Below are 21218 nucleotides of genomic sequence, written 5' to 3'. Positions count from 1 at the left end.
GCGGCGCGCGGGTTTGTAGCTGTCAGGCGGTCGGGGCTGCCTAGGACCCAGGAGGCGCCGCTCGTCTCGTGCTGCAGCGCCTCCGCGCCGACCCGTCCGGCCCCCTCCTCCGCGCCCACCTCCCTCCGTCCCGGGTTTTGGCAGCCTTTGCGGGGCTGGAAGCCCCCTCCAGCTCTGACAGCGGGCCGGGCGGGCGGCGTAGTCGGGCCCAGGCGGGGATGCTCGCCGGTGGGCCGGGCCGGCCGGCAGCGGAGGAGGCGGACTGCGTTATTTCCCGCTAGGGCCGGGCTCCGGCGGAGGAAGGGGCCCGCACGGCCCTCTCAGCCCGAGCGAGCGCGCGCCGCCCCTCGGACAGGGCCCGGGGACGAGCGAGGCGGCGGCGCGGCATCCCGGGCCTCGGGCAGGGCGCACGGGCGGTTCCGGGCTGGCGCGACGCCCCTGCGGGCCCGCGACAGGCGTCTCTCCCACGCTCCCAGCCCCTCCCCGCCCTTCCCTCCCTCCCTCGGCGCGCCGGGGAGCACCGGCGGGCGCCCGAGCTTTGTGTGCGCCCGCGGGCCCGGGAGGCCCAACTTCGCGGCTCCGGCCCGGCTCCCAGGCGGGAGTCGTGAGGCGTGGCTGGGTGGAGGAGGCGCTTGGGGGGCGTGTGGCTCCCCGGCGGGCGGGAGGACCAAGCGAGCCACGCCGGACAATAAGCTGGGCGGCTCGACGCTGCGGCCACTTTTAGGTGGGGCGCGAGGCGGCCGGTGCCTCCGCGGCTCAGAGGCCCCACCTGCAAGGAGAGGGCGGGATGCCAGAGCCAGGTGTCCCGGCGCCCTGAGGCCCCTCGCAGCCCTGCGGCCCTGAACTGGTTCTCGCATTAACAGTAGGCTACCTGGAGGCTTTGGCTGGGACGTTTTTCTTTTTTTTGGTGGGGAGCCCTCGGAGCAGCCGTGATGGCCAGCACCAGGAGTATTGAGCTGGAGCACTTTGAGGAACGGGACAAAAGGCCGCGGCCGGGGTCGCGGCGAGGGGCGCCCGGCTCCTCCGGGGGCAGCAGCAGCTCGGGCCCCAAGGGAAACGGGCTCATCCCCAGCCCGGCGCACAGTGCCCACTGCAGCTTCTACCGCACGCGGACCCTGCAGGCCCTGAGCTCGGAGAAGAAGGCCAAGAAGGCGCGCTTCTACCGGAATGGGGACCGCTACTTCAAGGGCCTGGTGTTTGCCATCTCCAGCGACCGCTTCCGGTCCTTCGACGCGCTGCTCATGGAGCTCACTCGCTCGCTGTCGGACAACGTGAACCTGCCCCAGGGCGTTCGTACCATCTACACCATCGACGGCAGCAGGAAGGTCACCAGCCTGGACGAGCTGCTGGAAGGTAGGAGGGGAGGGCCCGGCGCGGCAGGTGCGGCCCAGCAGGTGCAGTGGCCACCGGCCCGCGCGCACACGCCTGGCCCGCGCTGGGGACAGCCCGCGGGGTGTTTTCTAGGCGGCCCTGGGAATTCTGTGCTTCTGTCTGCTTTTCCGTAGGCTCTATGTGTGGGGCGCGCTCCCACATGTATTTATTTTTCCCAAGAGATTTGCCTTAAAAAGAAAAAATTCCTAACGGGCTTTGGTTGGTGACATCTCTCAAGATTGGCGAACTTGTGTGTGTGTTTTGAAGTGCGAACTATTTGAAAAAGTGGTTCTCCGGTGAGGATCTGGGTACCCTTCTAGCTAATAAGCTGTGGTTCAGCCTTCTGTGTGGACCTCGGTGCAGGCACCTGTGGTGGTCCAGCGTATGGGTTCTGCTCTATTCAGAAGCTGTGGTTGTGAAATGCTCTAGGTTGGCTGTCCTGGTTTGGCTTGCAGCAGAAGTTACATGAAGTCAGGAAGGGTGATCCCAGACAGTGGTTCTCAACCTTAGCTGCATCTTGCATCACTGGGGACTTTAAAAAATACAGTGCTTCCCACCACCCTCCCTCTCATATTCGCGTGTAATTGGTTTGGGGTGTGGTCTGGCCACCTGGAGTTTTAAAAGCTCCCCAGGTGATTCGAATGTGCAGCCAAGGTTGAGAACCACTGTGAAAGGGTTTTCCACTTTTGGTTGGTAATGAGGTGAATTAAGGTCAGTCTCTCTTGCCTCCTCCCCTACTGAAAGTAGCTAGTTAGGATGATAGAGACCATTGGAATCAGCAGTTGGGCCCTATTATACATTATTGATCTTATGGAGTCAGCTATGCTATTCTCAAAGGGACTACTTGGCTGTATGTTGTGTCATCCTTGAATTCCTGCAATATTTACTCTTCTTTCCTTTTGGGGAGAAAAAGCATTACTAAGTAGTTAAGAACATATTTCCAGGTCTAAACAGTACCTATAAAGATCAGACAGTACCCAAGTTTGTGCTGACTGCGTGTTTACAGTCTGCTCTCCTGCATCTTTCTTAATGCAAATGGCACATTGCATGTAGTCATAGCAATGTTGGCTTGGCAGGGAAAGGAAACTGAACATTGAGCCAACTGTTTTTCTTATATTATCTCATCATGTTCTTATGTTCTGAAGGCATTATGCCCATTTTACTCATGAGCAAACTTAAGCAACATGCCTTGTCACCCGGTACCTGCAGTATATGCTCTTTCATCTACCATTTACCTCTAATAAATTGATGTAGCTACACTGAGGAATCCTGAAAGTGGTTGAGTATTCTATTTAGTCACTGTTAGCAAAAGTTTTCTCTGTCCTGGCTGCATGAGGACCCAACCAAAATTAAGTTGTGTCTTCGGTGTACATATGTGTTTTTTTGACTGCTCACGTTCTCTTCATCAAGTGTGTGTTTTGGTTATAAAGGCTTCCTCAGGAGGTGATGACAATAGGAAGAGTATAAGTAAAATGAAGACACGTTGTTAAAAGGTCTTTATCACTTCTTTTTGTCGTGCTATATACTTAAGAGCAAAATTTGCCTAGAAGTTTCAAAGCTGAGTAACCAGTTTTCTGACTGACCCAAGGCTAATTAGCAGCTCTGTGGAAGGATCAAGGCAATGCCTATGGCTTGAGCACTTCCTATTCACATGCCCTTGGGATACTGTGCCTGGTGTGGTCTGAGGGTAGACAACAATTTTAATATCCTTCTCTGAAGTAATCTTAACAGTGTATTTGCTACATGAAATTAATGGACTCCAAAGATGAATATCACCATAGGGAAGAAGATCAAGATGTCCATTATGTACATTAATTAACAAGAGCACACACCGTACGTTGAGTTTATCATTGCCCCAGGCGCTGCATGGTCCACTGAGTCAAATTCTCAAACTGTACTTTCAACTCTAAATTGAAGGTTGACAAATTTCCTTCCAATAATTCACTCACTGATTTTGAGGGATGGGGGACCATAAGTATGTGTAGGGTCCAAATTACTCCACAGTATGGTAAACAATAATACAGTTATAACAAACATTTGTACAACAGAAATGTTTTCCTAACTGAGCCAATTACCCACTTGTTTCAAGCATTGTTCAATATAATAAAATTACTGCAAAAGAAGAAAATTTGTGCACTTCTTTTGTCATAGAGGCATTCTCTCTGACAATGGACCTTTGTCTAAGTCTTAAGTTTCTCACAAAATGTGTGGGATATCCTGTTGCAAGGCAGTTTTTAAGAAAGAATCATCAATGTTTAATATCAGTCGTTCAAAATTTAAATAGTTTCAACTTTTACTTAAAATTGTGTGTGCAGATGTTCAGATTTATCATGTAGAAGAAGCAACAAGCTACTATGATATTATTATTTGCATCAGTAAAAATAGGTTTGTGGTATTGCCCATGCTGTCAAAATTGACTGCTTTATTTTATCTTAGTTCATTGTTTTTAATAAAGATTCTCTGATCCTATTTTTTACACCATTATGTTTGACTGTCCTCTCCTCTGTGTCTTCAATCCAGTGAAATTTGTAGTTTAGGGGATATTGTTTTTCCTAAACCATTCTTCTAAAATATTTTTAGTGAAGAATAGAAAGTGATGACTCAAGACAGCCCGGCATGAACACTCATTCAGAGGCTCAGTGCTATTGAACTCAGATGACAAAAGAAATTTGCATGACCCAGATTTTTTCTTCTGCCCTTGACCTTGAGAGTCTCTAGAGACTAAGAACAGTGTTCAGGTGTTGGCTGGCACTCCTCCTGTGCCTACACCAAACCGGCAGGCATCTTCAGCCTATTGCTTTATCTTCCTTTGCTAGATTAATTTCACTGAATTGGTGCTGTGCATCCCTGTAATCCTGTTTATTCTAAAACTGAATGAAGACCTTTCTCAGAGGAAAACTGTGAGTAAAACAGTTAATGTTGGGAAAATCAGGTTGAGCTGCCTGAGGCCATGAGTCAACCAAGCTTGTAGCATCTCCGATAGATGACCGAGGATGTCTAGGTGACTTGTTCTTAAGTTCTCATGATCAAGGGTGAGAGTCAGAACTCCTAGTCTTAGTTTTGTTCCATGAGTATTCTCCCCGTCTGGACATTTTGGCTATATTTGTAAAATTTTGGTGTCCTGAAGAGATATGCTCAAGAAACAGTGACACAGTGCCTGACCAGGTCAGGATCCCTGGGTTTTACTGAATGTGGATTTGAGAAAAATTCACTTCAGTTCTCCGGACCTCAGTGTCCTTTTCTGTTGAATGACAGATTGGGAGATCACCTCTCTAAGTTAGATCCCTTCTAATCTAAAAGTATATATCCTTCCCCTACCTAAGTAGTTATTTACTGAGTGTATGATGACCTGGGCTTCCTTTCCCTACCCAGAACCTATCTTCTAGAAAATTGATGAGGCTGCAGATGTCCTGTACCATCAGGGAATAGGTGTATGGTTCTCATGAAGTGTTTGTCAGGAGCCAAAAAACTATTAGCTACCTGTCTCTGCCTCTCTCATTCCAAGGTAAAATGTCATTTTATGTTATTTACTCAGTCAACAATAAATAAAGTTATTGAATTTTAGGGCACATAAGAGAATTTTGATTATTTTGATAGTGATACTTCCATTCTTCCGTTAACTTGAAAATTAGGTTGAAATAAGTTGAATTTAAGAAAAATCAGTTCTAAAGAAATCAAGCACTTGAAATTTCTGAGGTTCTCCTACTAAGTCTAGTTTATTGAATCTGTTTGGTTTAGTCAATCTCTGAAGATGTTAAACTAAAATGCAGTTACTGAGAAAGCCTTTAAGTAAAAATGAGTCTCCCAAAGAACCCAAATTATAGGGGTTTTCCCCCCTCCGCAACATAGATTTTTATGGTAGTAATAGAAAACTGAGCTCTTGGAACTTGTTATGGTGAGGAAAGAAACATAAACCCATGAATTACAAGCTGTTTGCTCATAGAAAGTCAAAAGCAGTACACATTAGAGGTGTATATGGTAATTAGACATGGCAGTTTAACATTGAATTTTAGATCTGCAAAGCCTTTTCTACCTGGCAGACTTCTAGATTCTTCAAGACCTGGTTCAAATATTACCTCTCTATGAAGTCTCTTCCCAGACCTCAGGCATATTGGTCTCAAATAGTTGTTGATCGAGAGCCTATTTGTTGTTCTGTGTGCTGGGGGCATAATTTCTTCCCTCAAGATGCTCACATTCTAGAGGGAGAGAGATAGTGAGTGTGTACACACACACACAACACACATGCAAAGATGGTTCCAGCTGTGAAGTGCTGTAAATGAAGTGGTAATGAGATGAGGTCAGGAGGGCCACATTGGCTGGGATAACGAAAAAGGCTTCCGAGAGGAACAGATGTTGGAACCAAGGCCTGAGGTCAAGCTTATAGCTCTTCCCTCTGCTTATTCACAGCATTTTTCTTTACCTCTATAATAACACTAACCTTTATAATATTGGTATATTGGGTCTATCTTTTGCATTAAACTGAGAACATCCTGAGGTCTGGGATCTTGGACACACAATAAATTCATTGAATAAATAGCCTAGAAAACGATTTTACCTCTAAGTCCCTTGGATACCAAGGGAAGTTTGAATATGGTTGTTCCTATATATCTGTGAAAAGATATATTTTTAAAAATTGGATTATATTTCAGATAAGTCAAAGATCTGTGCTAACTCATCATTGTGGAGAGAATGACTCTTCCATAATACCTGCTTCTATCAATCTGATTGTTCTCTTCATCTCATTTCCTTAAAACAGATTCAAATGGCTATAAAATAGCTGCATAATAAGCTCTTTCCAGAGGTAATGGGAAGAGAAATTTTCATTTGAGGAATAAAGAATTCTAAAGGGTTGGGAGAAGAAAGGCACTATTTGGGAGAGCATTTCTGATTAGAGTATGACACAATGATACTCTGGTAATTATAAGAAAAGATCAATATTTCATGAGGTTTTAAACTATGGAAACGGATATTTTATCATCCTGTGATGGGACATAAAGGAAAGTAGATTCCCGTAAGCAGTGGTTATCAAACTGCTTTCTTCATTGCAGAGAGGGCCAGGGCAGTTGCCGTGGGTCTGTACTGCCTGGCTGGGTCTCTTCTCCTCATCCACACCACCACCCATGCTCCTACCGCTTCTGTTTTTATCTCGTCTACTGATAAAGTAAATCACTACCCTAAGAATTAGGCATCCTTGTCTTCTCAGCTTTGCTACCATTTATTAGATGTGTTATATGCAGTCATTACATGAGGTACTTTATATGTTTCTTCTCATTCAACTCTTAATAATACCCTGTGAAATATGGCTTTATTGTCTCCTTCATTTTACAGATGGGGAAGCTGAGGCTCAGGATAAAAAAATTGCCTCCTGGCACCAATGGTAAGAGGTGGTGCTAGAACTAGAGGCCCTTCTCTCTGGCTTTTGAACTTCTGTCTTCTTAAGTGCTATGTTCTACCACCTGTGAGGAAATGGGGTTCATTCCTACCCCTGAGGGTTACATAGATTGTTATAGATCAGCAGTCCAGGGTTCCATCACTTCTGCAGCCAAACCTGTTAATCATTTATATTTGGGCAATGAAGATTGCAGTAGTTCTTCAGTCACTGTAGGTGTAATGAAAGTTTTAGGATGTTTCGTGTATGGCTCCTGAAATAAAATGCATTATCCTATATACCTGCTAAGTAGGGTCTGTGCATTCAAATTCTGCAGACTTGCCTTACTTGGTTTCCTCATCTGTAGAATGAAGTTAGATAATTGCTAAGGCCCTTTTCCTCTTTCAAGTTCAGTGATCTTGGGAAATGCTTTTGGGAGTGGGAAAGAGAAATGAACTTGGCTCTGTTGGTTCTAGGTCCCTTTTTAAAAGTTGGCCAGATTTTGTGATCAGATGTGGCTATCTAGGTTTAGGTGGAGTTCTTAGAACCCTCAATAACCTACAGGAGGATCTCCTCCATAGAATGTTCTCAGGAAACGGAGAAGTACAAACCTCGTGAAGGCTGGGACCACGATCATCTTGTTCATTTCTTTATCCCATGCAGCAAATACTTCTGGCACATGGTGTTTGATGATTACTTTTACTTTTGTGTCGTATATAAGATATTTAATAGGTGTGAATAGGTGAATATAGGTGTTTTAAGAAATGTTTCTTAGTTAAGACAGCCAGCTGGACAGTTGGCTAGATATGTGGAGGTAGAATAAGTTCATGCAAAAGACACATGTTCCTTGACCCTTCATATTTCAGTTTTTAACTAAGTTTTTATCCAAGAAAAATGATGTGATATATTTACACTTTAGCAGTTTATTAATTTCACTAGTGTCTGAGATGACTGACTTGATTTTTCTCTTTAGACATTTGTCATAACCAAATTCTTGTACCTTTATTTCTTGTGTGTATTTAAATCCTAGGATTATTCTGAGTCCCCTAATATTTTCAGTGTCTGTTTTGAGTTAGTTCTCTGACATAACTAAAACTTAGTTTTGTTCACCTTTAGTGTTTCTTCTTATTTGAAGCATTGTGTTCAGCAAATTTATTTCATATATAATTTTAATACAATCTGGCACCTTTTAAATTCTATGAGTTGGAAATACTTTAAGGCTAGAATTTAGATGAATACTCTTCCATTCCTTAGCAGATGCTATAGGGTGCCAGCCCTGTGGCCGAGTGGTTAAGTTCGTGCACTCTGCTTCGGCGGCCCAGGGTTTCGTGGGTTTGGATCCTGGGTGCAGACATGGCACCGCTCATTAGGCCATGTTGAGGCGGCGTCCCGCATGCCACGGCTGGAAGGACCCACAGCTGAGAATGTGCAACCATGCACCGGGGGGCTAAAAATAAAATCTTTTTTTTTTTTTTTTTAAAAAAAGAGAGATGCTATAATTTTTATTCTAGTCTGGGGTATTTTATTCTGTTTGCCATGTCTTCTGCAACCTAAAGTAGTAGACTAGTTATATTGTAATCTGTCAGAAGCTACTATGTTATAGACTGGAGGAATGGGAAAAATACTGGTTTGTGAGATCAACTTAAGTTCTTTTGATTACACTATAACATTTACTAACATCTCAAACAAAGTGACTAAAATAACCTACATTTATGACCTACTATGTTACCTGTTGTTTATATGTTGATTAAATTATAATCACTTGCAAGCAAAGTATATCACAATAGAAGTTATACAGTTTTGTCATTGATTTCTCTCTTCTTCACTATGTATGTCTTACAAACTTCAGATTACTTTGTTAATTTTTAAATAATAACAATGTAATTATTTCTTAAAGGCAGTGATTGGTGCTCTCTTCCCCAATACCGTTACCCGTCATCTTGGTCACTTTACTTAACTGTATTTTGCTTCATCTGCTAAAGAATCAAGAAAAAGGGGGCCGGCCCAGTGGTGCAGCGGTTAAGTGTGCACATTCTGCTTCAGTGGTCTGGGGTTCACTGATTCAGATCCTGGGTGTAGACATAGCACTGCTTGGCATGCCGTGCTGTGGCAGGCGTCCCACATATAGAGTAGAGGAAGATAGGCATGGATGTTAGCTCAGGGCCAGTCTTCCTCAGCAAAAAGGAGGAGGATTGGCAGCAGATGTTAGTTTAGGGCTAATCTTCCTCAAAAAAAAAAAAAAAGAAAGAATCAAGAAAAAGGAAAAGAGAAGTTATGGAAACTTACTACTGGTTAATGCTCATGTTCGTCGAGCATCTGAGAGAGAAAACTTGAGAAATAGCTCAATGTAAACTCATCTCTTATTAGTGATCAAGGCCAATAATAAAAGATTCCACTTGAACCTTATAATGTATATAAAACACTTAACAGAGTCCTAGCATGCAGTGGCTCTTTAATAAATGGTAGTGGTTCTCAGCATCTTAAACCAAAATTTGTGTCCTTGTAACACCCCCCTGTAATTCTAGAGCCACCATTTAGAGCTTTGTAAGCTCATCCTGTTTCTGCATGGCAGCCCTTCAGACATTTTGAGACAGTGGTCATGCTTTCTTCTACTATTTCCCCTTCCCTCCCATCTCTGAACATCACCTCTGTTTTTGGATAAAATCTGGTTTCTGAATCCTTCATCACTTGCACTGAATCTTTTCAAGCCTTCTTCATTATCCGTTACTTGCTTAAAACTGAGACCAAGTCTTCCTCTTAGACTCACAGTGAGATTTATGGGATGAAGGAGGAAGGTATTAAGCAAAGGTGTCCAGAAGTTGGGGAAGCTCTGTCGAGGAAAGTTCTACCTCTGCTCGGGTGGTGAGCTGACTGAAAGACTGACACTTTATCTATTAAGCACCAGTTTATTTGCAAATATTATTCGATGGGTGGGCACATTTTGATTTAAAAGTCTCTCTCTTAATACCCTTAAGATTACAATATTTCTCAAACTTTAGCAATGTTTAAGATACTTAAAAATGAGAAACAATGTAAAAATCTAACAGCCAAGTTGCAGAAGCCCAGTATTACCTTAATTACTTTAATTACATTGTCCCTTAAATATTTACAAATATGAAAGTAGGTGTACCTTTGTGCATGTAGGTTTTACACACTGATACAAACCCCCGAAATTGGTAACGTAAATACCAACACAACTGTGTAGCCAAAAAAAATGCAAAAGAGCAATGAAAAGCTACAGATATTATTTGCTCAAACTAAATTGGTATTCCCAATGTTGCCATGGTACCACATGTTGAGTTTGGTGTATTGTATTTCAGAATGCTATGTAATGAGTTAGTTTTGCACTGCTAATGATCCTTTATTCCTACAGAGTAAAATTATGTCCTCTGGCCTTAACTTGCTGCGAACATGTCTTTTACATATAAGTGTACTTTTTCCTCGTTAACTCCCAGCAAAATTACACTACTTGATGCCAGAAGAGTTGAGGCTGTGGACATAGAGTGGCCTGGCTGTACTTAATTTAGACGCAATCGTTCAGATGTTCCAGAAAAGGGTAATATAAACGTTTTAAGTCTTATCATCAAAATAAGCACAGAATTAAAATTGCCATGGTAAACTCTTGTAGATTGTGGGATATGGTTGGTTCAGGTGTGAGGAACAAAAAGACGGATAATGGATCTGATCTATAGCTTCCATCCGACCAGGAGATTAGATACAATTTCTTTTTTTTTTTTTTTTAAGATTTTATTTTTTCCTTTTTCTCCCCAAAGCCCCCCAGTACATAGTTGTATCTTCTTCGTTGTGGGTCCTTCTAGTTGTGGCATGTGGGACGCTGCCTCAGCGTGGTCTGATGAGCAGTGCCATGTCCGCACCCAGGATTCGAACCAACGAAACACTGGGCCGCCTGCAGCGGAGCGCGCGAACTTAACCACTCGGCCACGGGGCCAGCCCCAGATACAATTTCTTTTTAAGTAGTAAGCTTTACAGCTTTTTGGTTAGGGAGTAGGAGATTTTTGTTTTTACTTTCACCTAATTTCTTTTGTCTTAAGTTAAATTTCAATGCTGAAACATGGATTTGTGGGCATACCTCTTCGCAGATATTCAGATGTTCAAAATACATTTTGTTCCCCCTTCTCAGTGGAAGGTATCACAGACTGTACAGCTGGGAAAGGCAATTATATTCCTTTTTTGAATTTAACAGCAATGGTCCAGCACACAGCAAATGAGTGCAGAGTGGCAACAGCATCCAGGCCAGAGCAGCGCACTTTGTGTTACTCCACTGATCCTATAAGTTTAAATTCTGGGCACTGTACAGTTTGGATAGAAAACCCAATTAAGTTGTTTGCCACAGCAGAATAATGAATCAGCCTTACTTACCCTCACCCTGTATTTTTCTTAACCAACTGAGTGTGGAAACTCATTTCTGATGTGTTTTAGATGGAGATATGCACATTATAATCCACCCAGTAGGACAAGACGTCTCACAAATGCTGTATTTTGTGAAGGACTTGAAACTGTCTTATAGATGCAACATATTCAGATTATTTTTTTGGTTACCTTCCTTTGGAAGTAAGTTTTTTTTTCCTCAGTTCGGGAAGTTAGGAAAGAATTTAGCTTCCTAAGATTTTTGCTGATATTAGACCTACAGTGTCAGCTGTGCTTTCTCCTCTTTTCTCTTTGTCTTTCCTTTTTTGTGTCACCGTATTTAAATCTGTGTATTTGGGTGGGGAGGGGCTGTTTCTGAAGCTTGAAGAGTCCTTGTACTTTAGACTTATAAACATATTTTCCTTTTCATTGTGAAGTTTGGTGTTTGCTTCCCCTCCAGGAGTTAGGCGTGGTCTCAATGTCTAAATTTTGTATAACTGATTTTCTGCCGTGAATGTCAAAATAGTTTGTAATTGCAAACTAATTAATGGTGTTAAGCAGCTAACGTAAATATTTACCAGAGGTAGATGGGAGACTTTACAGTAACTGATAGAAGAGTAGGCTAAAACATACTGTTGTTGAATTTCCAACTGCATAAGGTTGCATGTAGCTATTTGTAATTTCTAACATTAAATTCACATTTTAAATGTTGAAGAGTTACTGCGATTTAGCTATTAAAAACATATTATATATATATAGATAGATAGATAGATATATGAGTGAGTGTGTACACACATACACACACGCATATTCCATTGATTGAAAGACATATTACATTTAGTGGAGCGAAAAAGAGCCCTGGAGTCTTGATGCTTTTGATAGTGAAGAAAAAATGTTGGTAGATACTCAGCAGTCCTCATATGCTGCTTGTTTTCCTTTGTGCCTTAGGTTGCCATTTGATGGACTGGCATGACCTAAGAATGTCTCAGTCTCCTAGGGTCATTCTATGTAAACAGCCACGCTATGCAAATGTTCTACCTAGAAGTAATGCAAATCTAACCAGTGAGGTGTGTAGATTTGTTTTGGAAATACGCATTATTTAAACAAACATGTTTTGAGTGCCTGTTACACGCCGGGTACTGTGCTTGATGTAGGTAGACTGAAGAGGGCACAGTCAGTTTTTTCAAGGAGCTTCCAGTCTAAGCAGTGGTTTGTAAGAAGAGATTGTTTTCAGAGTCACTGTGAAATTAAAAAACCTTACCTACGTGTTTTAGTCCCACCTTCCAGTGATCCTGGTGTAGTTGGACTCTGGTGAGGTCTGGGCATTTGTATGCTCAACAAAATCACCTGATTAAAAACAAAAACTCTCCACTAAGAACCACTGGAGGAGACAGGTAAAGAATAAATGATTATGAGCTGATAAGACATTGTAAGCTGAGGGTACAAAAAGAGCACTCAAGAGTGATGTAGTTTTTAAAATTTTATTTTAAAATTATAAAATATAATATACCTACAGAAACCTCATATAACATACATGCACATCCCAGTGAGTTATTATGAAGTGAACACCTTTGTGACGACCAACAATGTCAAGAAACAGAGTACTGCCAGAACCTGAGATGCTCTCCCTGTGTCCCATCCTGGTTACAACTCTTTCCATGGTACCAGTAGCCTGACTCTTGCTTTTCTTTTAGATTTTTTTTATTTTTCCTTTTCCTCCCCAAAGCCCCCCGGTACATAGTTGTATATTTTTAGTTGTGGGTTCTAGTTGTGGCATGTGGGATGCCGCCTCAGCATGGCCTGCTGAGCAGTGCCGTGGCCACGCCCAGGATCCAAACCAGCGAAACCCTGGGGCTGCCTAAGCGGAGTGCACAAACTCGACCACTCGGCCACGGGGCCGGCCTTGACTCCTGCTTTTCTTTATATTTTTACCACCGATGAAGGCATCCCTAGTCAATATAGTTTCATTTGTCTGTTCTGTCTGTTTTGAACGCTACAGAAATTGAATCTTATTGCAGGTATTCTTTTGTCATGTTTTGCTCACCATTGTTTGGAAAGTTCATCTAAGTTGTCACATAGAGTTCTTGTTTGTTATTTTTCCTTACTGTATAGTAGTATGTTATATGACCACACCATAATCTATGTATCTGTTCTGTTGATGGACATGTGGATTCATTCTCATCTTTGGCTCATGAGCAATACTTCTACGAATTGTTGAATTCACATACACATGCACCCACACACATAGACACACTCTTACACATACTGGTGCTCATGTGCATGAGTTTCTCCAGGACATTTTCCTAAGGTGGATTTATGGGTCATGTGATGTATATGTTGTCAACTTACTGGATAATGCCACCCCATTTTCCCTAAGGGATTGAACCAATTCAAAATCCTTCTGGCCATTGGGGCCAGTCCCGTGGTTGAGTGGTTAAGTTCATGCACTCTGCTTCGGCAGGCTGGGGTTATGCCGGTTCGAATCCTGGGTGCGGACATGGCACCACTCATCAGGCCATGCTGAGGCAGTATCCCACATGCCACAACTAGAAGGACCCACAACTACAAATACACAGCTATGTACCGGGGGGCTTTGGGGAGAAAAAGGAAAAATAAAAAAAAAAAAATCCTTCTGGCATATACGAAACTTCTCATTGGTTTATGTCCTTGCCAGGGGTGCTTAATCTTGACTGGTCAGTAAAAAAGAGGCAAGATGGGAGGAGAAGGAAAGTTATTTCAGGCACATAAGAAGGAATGAGAATAAGAAGATATGATGAGTCTGGAAGGAAATTGTAAATATACTGGTATGACACTAACTTAAGAACCTGTGGGAAAGTGGTGGGAGATGAGGCTGAAAGTGTATGATGTGCTGAGGAGTTTGGCCTTTATTCTAAAGGCAGTGAAGCAGGCAAAAGACATCAGATCTGCATTTTAAAAACTTGCTGTGACAGCTGTGTGGAAGATGAGGGGGTGAGGCCTGATATAGGGAACTTAGCTACTCTAATCTAGGGAGAAATAAGAGAAGACAGGGTTGAAGGACATGGATTCCCGAGGTGCTTAGACCAAAGTCAACAGTTTTGCCAATTCTGTTGACTGTAGGGAAAGGGAGAAGACAGGCAGGAGCCTTGGGTTTTGCTTAGGTGACGGTATAGGTGGTGACTTCATTCAAGTTGGAGGATTCAGGAAGAGGAGAGTTTGAGGTCAGGGTGGCAATAATGGAGAGTGAAGTTAGTTTTAGACAGGTGGCATGTGAGATATCCATAAATAATCTAGTAGAGATGTTCTTTAAGTGGTTTGAACCCAAGAGAAGGGACTAGGCTGGAGATGTCCTCATGGTATAGGTGGTAGTTGAAGCCATGGGGGTGAATGCAACTGCTCAGGGAGAGTCTAAAGATGATGCGGTGGATGGTTGGAAGAAGAAGATCTTGAAAAGCAGACCAAGAAAGAGCAACCAAAGAAGAGGCAAAACAAAAGAAATGAGATCATGGAAGCTAAGGAAAGAAGGATTTACAGGAAGAGAATCATAACTGTTGTCCAGTGCCCTCAGAAGACACCAACTGAAATTAGAAGATATGCTTTGCATTTGACAGTTGGGAAAGAAGTGCTTGGGGATCAGGGCATTTCAGCCAGGGGAGTGATGCTGCAGTTGCTTAAGAGCAAATAGTGGCTGAGGAAGTGGGAAAAAAACAGATGAGGAGTGCTTTTTAACTTGGCAGTGAATAGAAGCCAGAAGCGCATTAGGTAGAGTGGGATGAGGAATGAAGAGACGGGAGGCTTTGTGTGTGTGTTTAAGGTGGGAGGCACTTGTATATAATCCTGTAGAGAGGGCTGTCTGGTTAAACAGAGGAGAGAGGAATGTCCCTGAAACCTCAGCATGAGGAGAGGGAAGAACCCAAATCCTGGTAGAGGGACTTAATGTTGAATAGGAAGTGGGTACCCTTATCACTGAAAAGGAAGAGGAGATGGGAAAAATTGACACAGACTGAAATAGATTTGTAGGATTAAAGGTTTTCAGAGGACAAAAGAGTGGGGATTTCCTGGCTTTTAATAGCCCCTTGGCTCTCAATAGGAGGCAATTCGTTTGGTTGAGTAAGGATGCAAGTTAATGGTTAACAAATACCCAGGTTGTATTACACAATTGTAGGCACCCTTTGTCAACCTGCTAAATATGAAGTAATACAGAGTGTCTTTGGACAAAATGTCAGTGGTAAGAAGCCACAGCCATGCTGCTGTAGAGAGTTTTAAAGGAAATTCAAAGACTTTGTATTCTGTACTGTGCTTGAAAACATTTAAGTTGTATAACCACCTTATGCTTCTATTCATCCTCCTCCTACACAGAAGGCAAGTACTTTTTGTGTGGAGTATTCACATGTTCATAATTTTCAAAATGATTTCCTCCCAATCTCTTATGGTCAAAGAACTTTTATTAGAGAGAGAACTGTTATTAGAGAAAGAGAGAGAGTATATGTATGTATGTGTGCATGTATATCAATTCTTTTTAGCCAGAGACGACCAAGAACATGCCTGTAGTTGAAGAAGTGGAGTTTATTACTTATTGCAGCAAGAAAGAATGGATGTTATAGGATACCACGGGACATCTCAGTAAGAGGCTGTTAGACCTATCATTGAATTTGGGCTTTGGTTGAGTAAGTTCAGGAGGATCTAAGGAAGCAGGGACTCATTCTGTATTGGGTACTGTCAGAAGGAGGGACAACTCTGTGATTGGTTATCTCATGAAATCTTATTTATAGGGAGGGCAGACTAGGTTGAGGAAAATCTGTAGTTGGTAAAGAAGTGTCAGTCACTCACTGAGTGTAAAAGGGAGATGTTTGGTATTTTGTGGGTTGCATTGTGACCTTGTTTTTGTGTCACTTTATCATAGTCTCAGAATGACTTCATCTGAAATAGGTGTTCTGTGAGATTATATCCCACAGAGGAACTCAGGTCTGTGAGTGTCAGACCAGCTTGTAATAACATTGATGTCTGGCTGTGAACGTCAGATCTATTCCGGATGTCAGAGACTGCTTTATTTTACATATATCCATATACGAGAGATATATACACATACATTTATATCTTTAATTTTTATTTCTTTTTAAAATTTTATTGAGGTAACTTTGGTTTGTAACACTATAAATTTCAGGTGTACATCATTATATTTCAACTTCTGTATAGACTGCATCATGTTCACCACCAAAAGTCGAGTTTCCATCCGTCACCATACATATGTGCCCCTTTAACCCCTTTTGCCCTCGCCCCTTCCCTTCTGATCACCACCAGTCTGTTCTCCATATCTGTTTATCTTCCACGTATGAGTGAAGTCATACAGTAATTGTCTTTCTTTCTTTGATTTATTTCACTTAGCATAATACCTTCAAGGTTCATCCATGTTGTCATAAAGTACATGATTACATCTTTTTTGTGGCTGAGTAGTATTCCATGTGTGTATATATCACATCTTCTTTATCCATTCATCCGTTGATGGGCAATTAGGTTGTTTCCAAGTCTTGGCTATTGTAAATATTGCTGCAATGAGCATAGGGGTGCATATATCTTTTTTAATTAGTTAACTCTAATTTTTAAATGAGATGCTTATCCTTTCCTTGTTTTGGTGAGTGTAATTTTAATATGTATTGGTAAGAGTTTAAAAAATTCTCTCATAATGTAATATTTTATCAGTATATCAAGACTTATTACTTTAGGATATATTTTTCCAGCTGTATCAGTAGTATAAAATGCAGTGTCATTTGGAAAACTTGTTATATATCTGGGGAATGAGCAGAAAACAGAAGATTCTTGCATTGATCCAGGTGGGAAGTGGGTGGCAATGAGAGCGGAGAGGAGGGGCAGTTTTAGAAATATTTAGAAGATAGTGTGGACAGAACTTGGTATCAGAAGGTAGTGTGTAGGGAAGCCTGGAGAGTGAAGGGTGATGCCTAGGTTTCTACTGACTACTTTGAGTAGGAAGTGACGTTCCTCATTAGAATGGAGAGGAAGGGAGAAGTGACAAGTTAGCAGGAGGATACCAAATCTTAAATAAGAATCCCTTCAGTAGCATGAACCTGGTTGGGAGGATGCTGATTGCTTCTAATTAATTTTGTATGTGCTTAGTGTCTAACAGAGAACAAAAATTTATTGTTTGATTAACAGCAAGAGCTGTTAACTTCCCAAGCAACCAAAATCTTAAATTCTTTTGTCAGCATATTCTCTCCCTATAGGCAAATCTATGTAAGTGATAAAATTACAGTTAGGAGGTTGTTTGATCTGGGTGGGGACATAACTGGGGAAGCTAGCCTGAGTATCTTGATGGCTGCTGTTATCAAGGTATGACATCTGTACTGTGGGGATTTATGCACCCATTATGCAGAAACACAGGTCTGACCTCAAAACCCTGTCTGGAAGCTTTGTGCTGAAATGTTGAGTGCCAGGGATGCCAAAGTGGGTTTCATGTCAGTGCCTAGCACATGGGCTGGCGCATAGTAGGCGCTCAGTGCATATTGTGAGGGGGAGTCTAGGTGTAATAGAAGAGTACCCCGTAAACTATAATTTGGGTCGGCCATGGGTACAGGCAAAGGGTGAGGCTCTGTCTAGCAGACATTTGCCAGCCCTAGTTCAAAACTTTACATTTTTATTACAGAACTGATCCACAAGTTTTTAATAGAAACATTATGAAGGAAGGAAGGGAGAGAGGGAGAGAATTAAAATTTTTCTGTAACCACACACAAATAAATTAAAAGACAAGCTTCCTTTACCTATTTTCATTCTGATATTCTGAACCCATGTAAAGAGGCAAAATACAGAGGAATCTAAAAGGCAGCTGTCTTGGTTGATTTATTAGCTGTGCAGGGACTAGGTTGATCAAGGAAACTGACATATTAAATTTGCTTTTCTTTTGTTTCTTTTTGCCCTTGTCTCTTCTTTTTATATTTGGAAAAGTTTTCCCCCAGCTGACTTCTCCCTGCCCTTAAAAAAAAGAAAAGAGTCACTTTTGCTTCCTGAGATTCCTTTTTTTTCTTCCATCTTAATATTTTAGGTCAGAATATACAATTAAATTTTATCATAGGTGAAAATAAGCAGAGCTTTTCAATGTGAGAGTTGCTTTCTCTGTAAAGTTAAAGGAAAATCACAATTGTTTATTTTAGCTCATTAATACATGCATGTAATGTATAGTTATGTGTATATACATATGTATTTTTTCCAAAGATTGGCATCTGGGCTAACAACTGTTGCCAATCTTTTTTTTTTTTTCCCTGCTTTTTCTCCCCACATCCCCCCAGTACATAGTTGCACATTTTAGTTGGAGGTTCTTCTAGTTGTGGCATGTGGGATGCTGCCTCAACATGGCCTGATGAGCAGTGCCATATCCGCGCCCAGGATCCAAACGGGTGAAACCCTGGGCCCCGCAGCGGAGCCTGCGAACTTAACCACTCGGCCACGGGGCTGGCCCCCTATAGTTATATTTTATTAAATTTATACCTATTTTTGAAATTACGTGCATTTTCCCACACAATTACACTGTGAAAAATGATTTAGATAAACCTACAGAGATGAAAAATCGCTGAATGGTGATGGTTGGGCTGGACTTCCGATGATTGGTGTAGAAGCATTGTTAAAGCTGCAGCTGGTTCCCTAGTTTTCAGGGGCAGTGACCTCATTATACCTTTAAATGGAAGACTGCTCCACATCTGCCTGATCTTTTGCTGACTTGTTCATGTGCTGTTGGGAGTTTTTAAGTTCTCTATTATTCAGGATTTCAAGAACCTCTTGATAATAGTTAAATATAATATTTATATTAATAGATTTTCCGCACGAATTCTCTTTCACTATTTTGGGTATTTTTGTTTTAAGCATTTGCAGCATATAAGGCTTGTATTGTGTAATTGTTATGTTAAGAATGAGATTATACTGAATATGTGAAAAAATAATGGATTCTCTTTGAGTTAGAAGATATCTTAGAGAAAATCTTACCATGTAACGCCCTTATCTTATATATCAAAAAGTTACGACTAAAAGAATTCAGTGACTTCTGAGTTTACTGAAAGAAAAATTATGATTTTTAAACATATAGTTATGAATTATGAGTTTTCAACATATAATTATGAAGAATTATGATTTTTCAACATGTGATTTTGGAATTTAAAATTAATGAACATTGAGTCAGTAAACCAACTGACAAATAATATAGTTTTTATGTTATACTTAAAAAAATTAAGCTGAAGGCTACATGAGTGATAACTACATCATTTTAACTACTTAACATTCTTTCCCATTTAGGTAGATATAGAAGAGATTGTCTATTTAAACTAATTATTTTAAATTCACATTCTTTAATTAAGGAAAAAAATGCCTAAGGTATGTTTCTTTGAGCTATCAAAACTCTTCCTTCGTTTTTGCAGTGCTTCATTAATCGAATAAATGAACCTGTAACTGAATATAATTTAGTCAGCTATGTGAAGATATAGTCTTTGATTAGGACTGAAATCTATAATTGTAAAGAAGAGGAAAATAGTTTTATTTTTTTACGTGAATATATTATATTGTGATAGTTATTTCTTCCAGAATGATATTTTTTTAAAAAATTAAATTAGTAGACTTTTGGAAGTAGGAAGTACTTTAGAATTCATCTGGGTTAACAACTTCACTTTACAGATGATATTGAGAACCAAAGAGTAGAGGAACTATTAGGGTGACACGTTTGGTCAAAGTAAAACCTGGATCTCTCAATAGTTTCTTTGTCCAGTGCTTTTCATTTTGTAATGTATGTAATTATCTCAAAATCATTCTAGATGCTATTAAAAAGAAAGAGAGAGTGGAGAGAATGCCCAAGGAAAAGGATGTGAATGCCCTTTCAGTGAACCTGTGAAGTTCACATAGTGGGTCTCCAGCATTCGTTCAGATACAATGCATCTGTAGTGGGGATAATCATGCTAATAAAATTGATTTTTGCTTTTTAGGTGAGAGTTACGTGTGTGCATCGAACGAACCATTTCGTAAAGTTGATTACACCAAAAATATTAATCCGAACTGGTCTGTAAACATCAAGGGTGGGACAACCCGAGCCTTGGCTGCTCCCTCCTCTGTGAAAAGTGAAGTGAAGGAAAGTAAAGATTTCATCAAACCCAAATTAGTGACCGTGATTCGAAGTGGAGTGAAGCCTAGAAAAGCCGTGCGGATCCTTCTAAATAAGAAGACTGCTCATTCCTTTGAGCAGGTCTTAACAGATATCACCGAAGCCATTAAACTAGACTCAGGAGTGGTCAAGAGGCTCTGCACACTGGATGGAAAGCAGGTGAGACGTTTCTAGCCCCCAGTTCTCCATCTTACTTTTAAACTCTCCCTGTACCATGGTGGTTACATATTTGACAATATGAATTTCATAGTCTGTTAGAAATTATTCTAGTAGTCCTACTTGAGAAGAGTGTGTGTGTGTGTATGTGTGTGTGTGTGTGTGTATGTATATGTATTAGTCTTTATCATAAAAAATGTAAGCGGCTTACCTGTCTCTACCTGAAGATCTCAAAAGTGAATTCAGAGAAATCAGTAATATACTTCTTATGGTCACTGGATGGAAAGTATAAACTTCTGAGGGAAAAGTGTAAGTTGAAGAGGCTTCCTAAATTACGTGGGATGTTCTCTATTTAAGAATATCTATTGACTAGTAGAGTCATTATGAGTTTGGGTAAATCGTAGGAGTAAAAATAAAAGATATTTAACATTTTTTAAAAAGCTTTCCCTGCCCACTTACGTATAATATGGAAAATGCATTTCAAAGAAAGTGCTTTTATAAAAATGTCCATATGAGTTTCATAGGGAACAATGGAGATAATCAACATTTCTGAAAAATATACACAAATTACATAGGAAATGCAAGTCAAATTATGGTAACAATATACCAGGAATCTAATGGACTAAAAAAAAGGGCAAATCGAAAGACACACGAATATCAATTATACAGAAAATGAGTTTCACCACAGATTATCATTCCTAAAAAGAAACATGTGGCTTCTGAAGTGTATTTTTTTCTAATTTTAGTAAAGTTAAATTGTTTATATTTACATTGTATTAAACATTATAGTTTCCAACATTCAATTTGTTTCTTCATTCCATTTTG

The 21218-nt window shown here is 40.9% G+C and overlaps 1 protein-coding gene across 18 annotated transcripts in view; it reads left to right on the top strand.

Annotated features, from left to right (window-relative positions):
• The first annotated feature begins 200 nt into the window (after positions 1-200).
• Positions 201-21218, top strand: part of DCLK2 (doublecortin like kinase 2) — a 144454-nt gene continuing 123436 nt past the window's right edge. For 10 of the 18 annotated variants that reach the window (XR_011436743.1, XR_011436740.1, XR_002803454.2 and 7 more), the window contains exons 1-2: positions 376-1353; positions 20062-20396. Coding sequence is in view for 13 of the 18 variants with exons in the window: in XM_070261531.1 (XP_070117632.1) it covers positions 933-1353; positions 20062-20396 (756 nt within the window). In the remaining 5 variants the exon portion in view is untranslated. Of the gene's footprint in view, positions 1354-20061; positions 20397-21218 lie in introns of all 18 variants that reach the window. The other 8 variants (XR_011436742.1, XR_011436741.1, XM_070261533.1 and 5 more) reach the window with 4 other exon arrangements.

Source organism: Equus caballus, chromosome 2 (genome assembly GCF_041296265.1).
Source record: "Equus caballus isolate H_3958 breed thoroughbred chromosome 2, TB-T2T, whole genome shotgun sequence".
Taxonomy (NCBI): domain Eukaryota; kingdom Metazoa; phylum Chordata; class Mammalia; order Perissodactyla; family Equidae; genus Equus; species Equus caballus.
The sequence above is the reverse complement of the archived record's forward strand: the minus strand, read 5'-3'. Positions and strand labels throughout refer to the sequence as shown.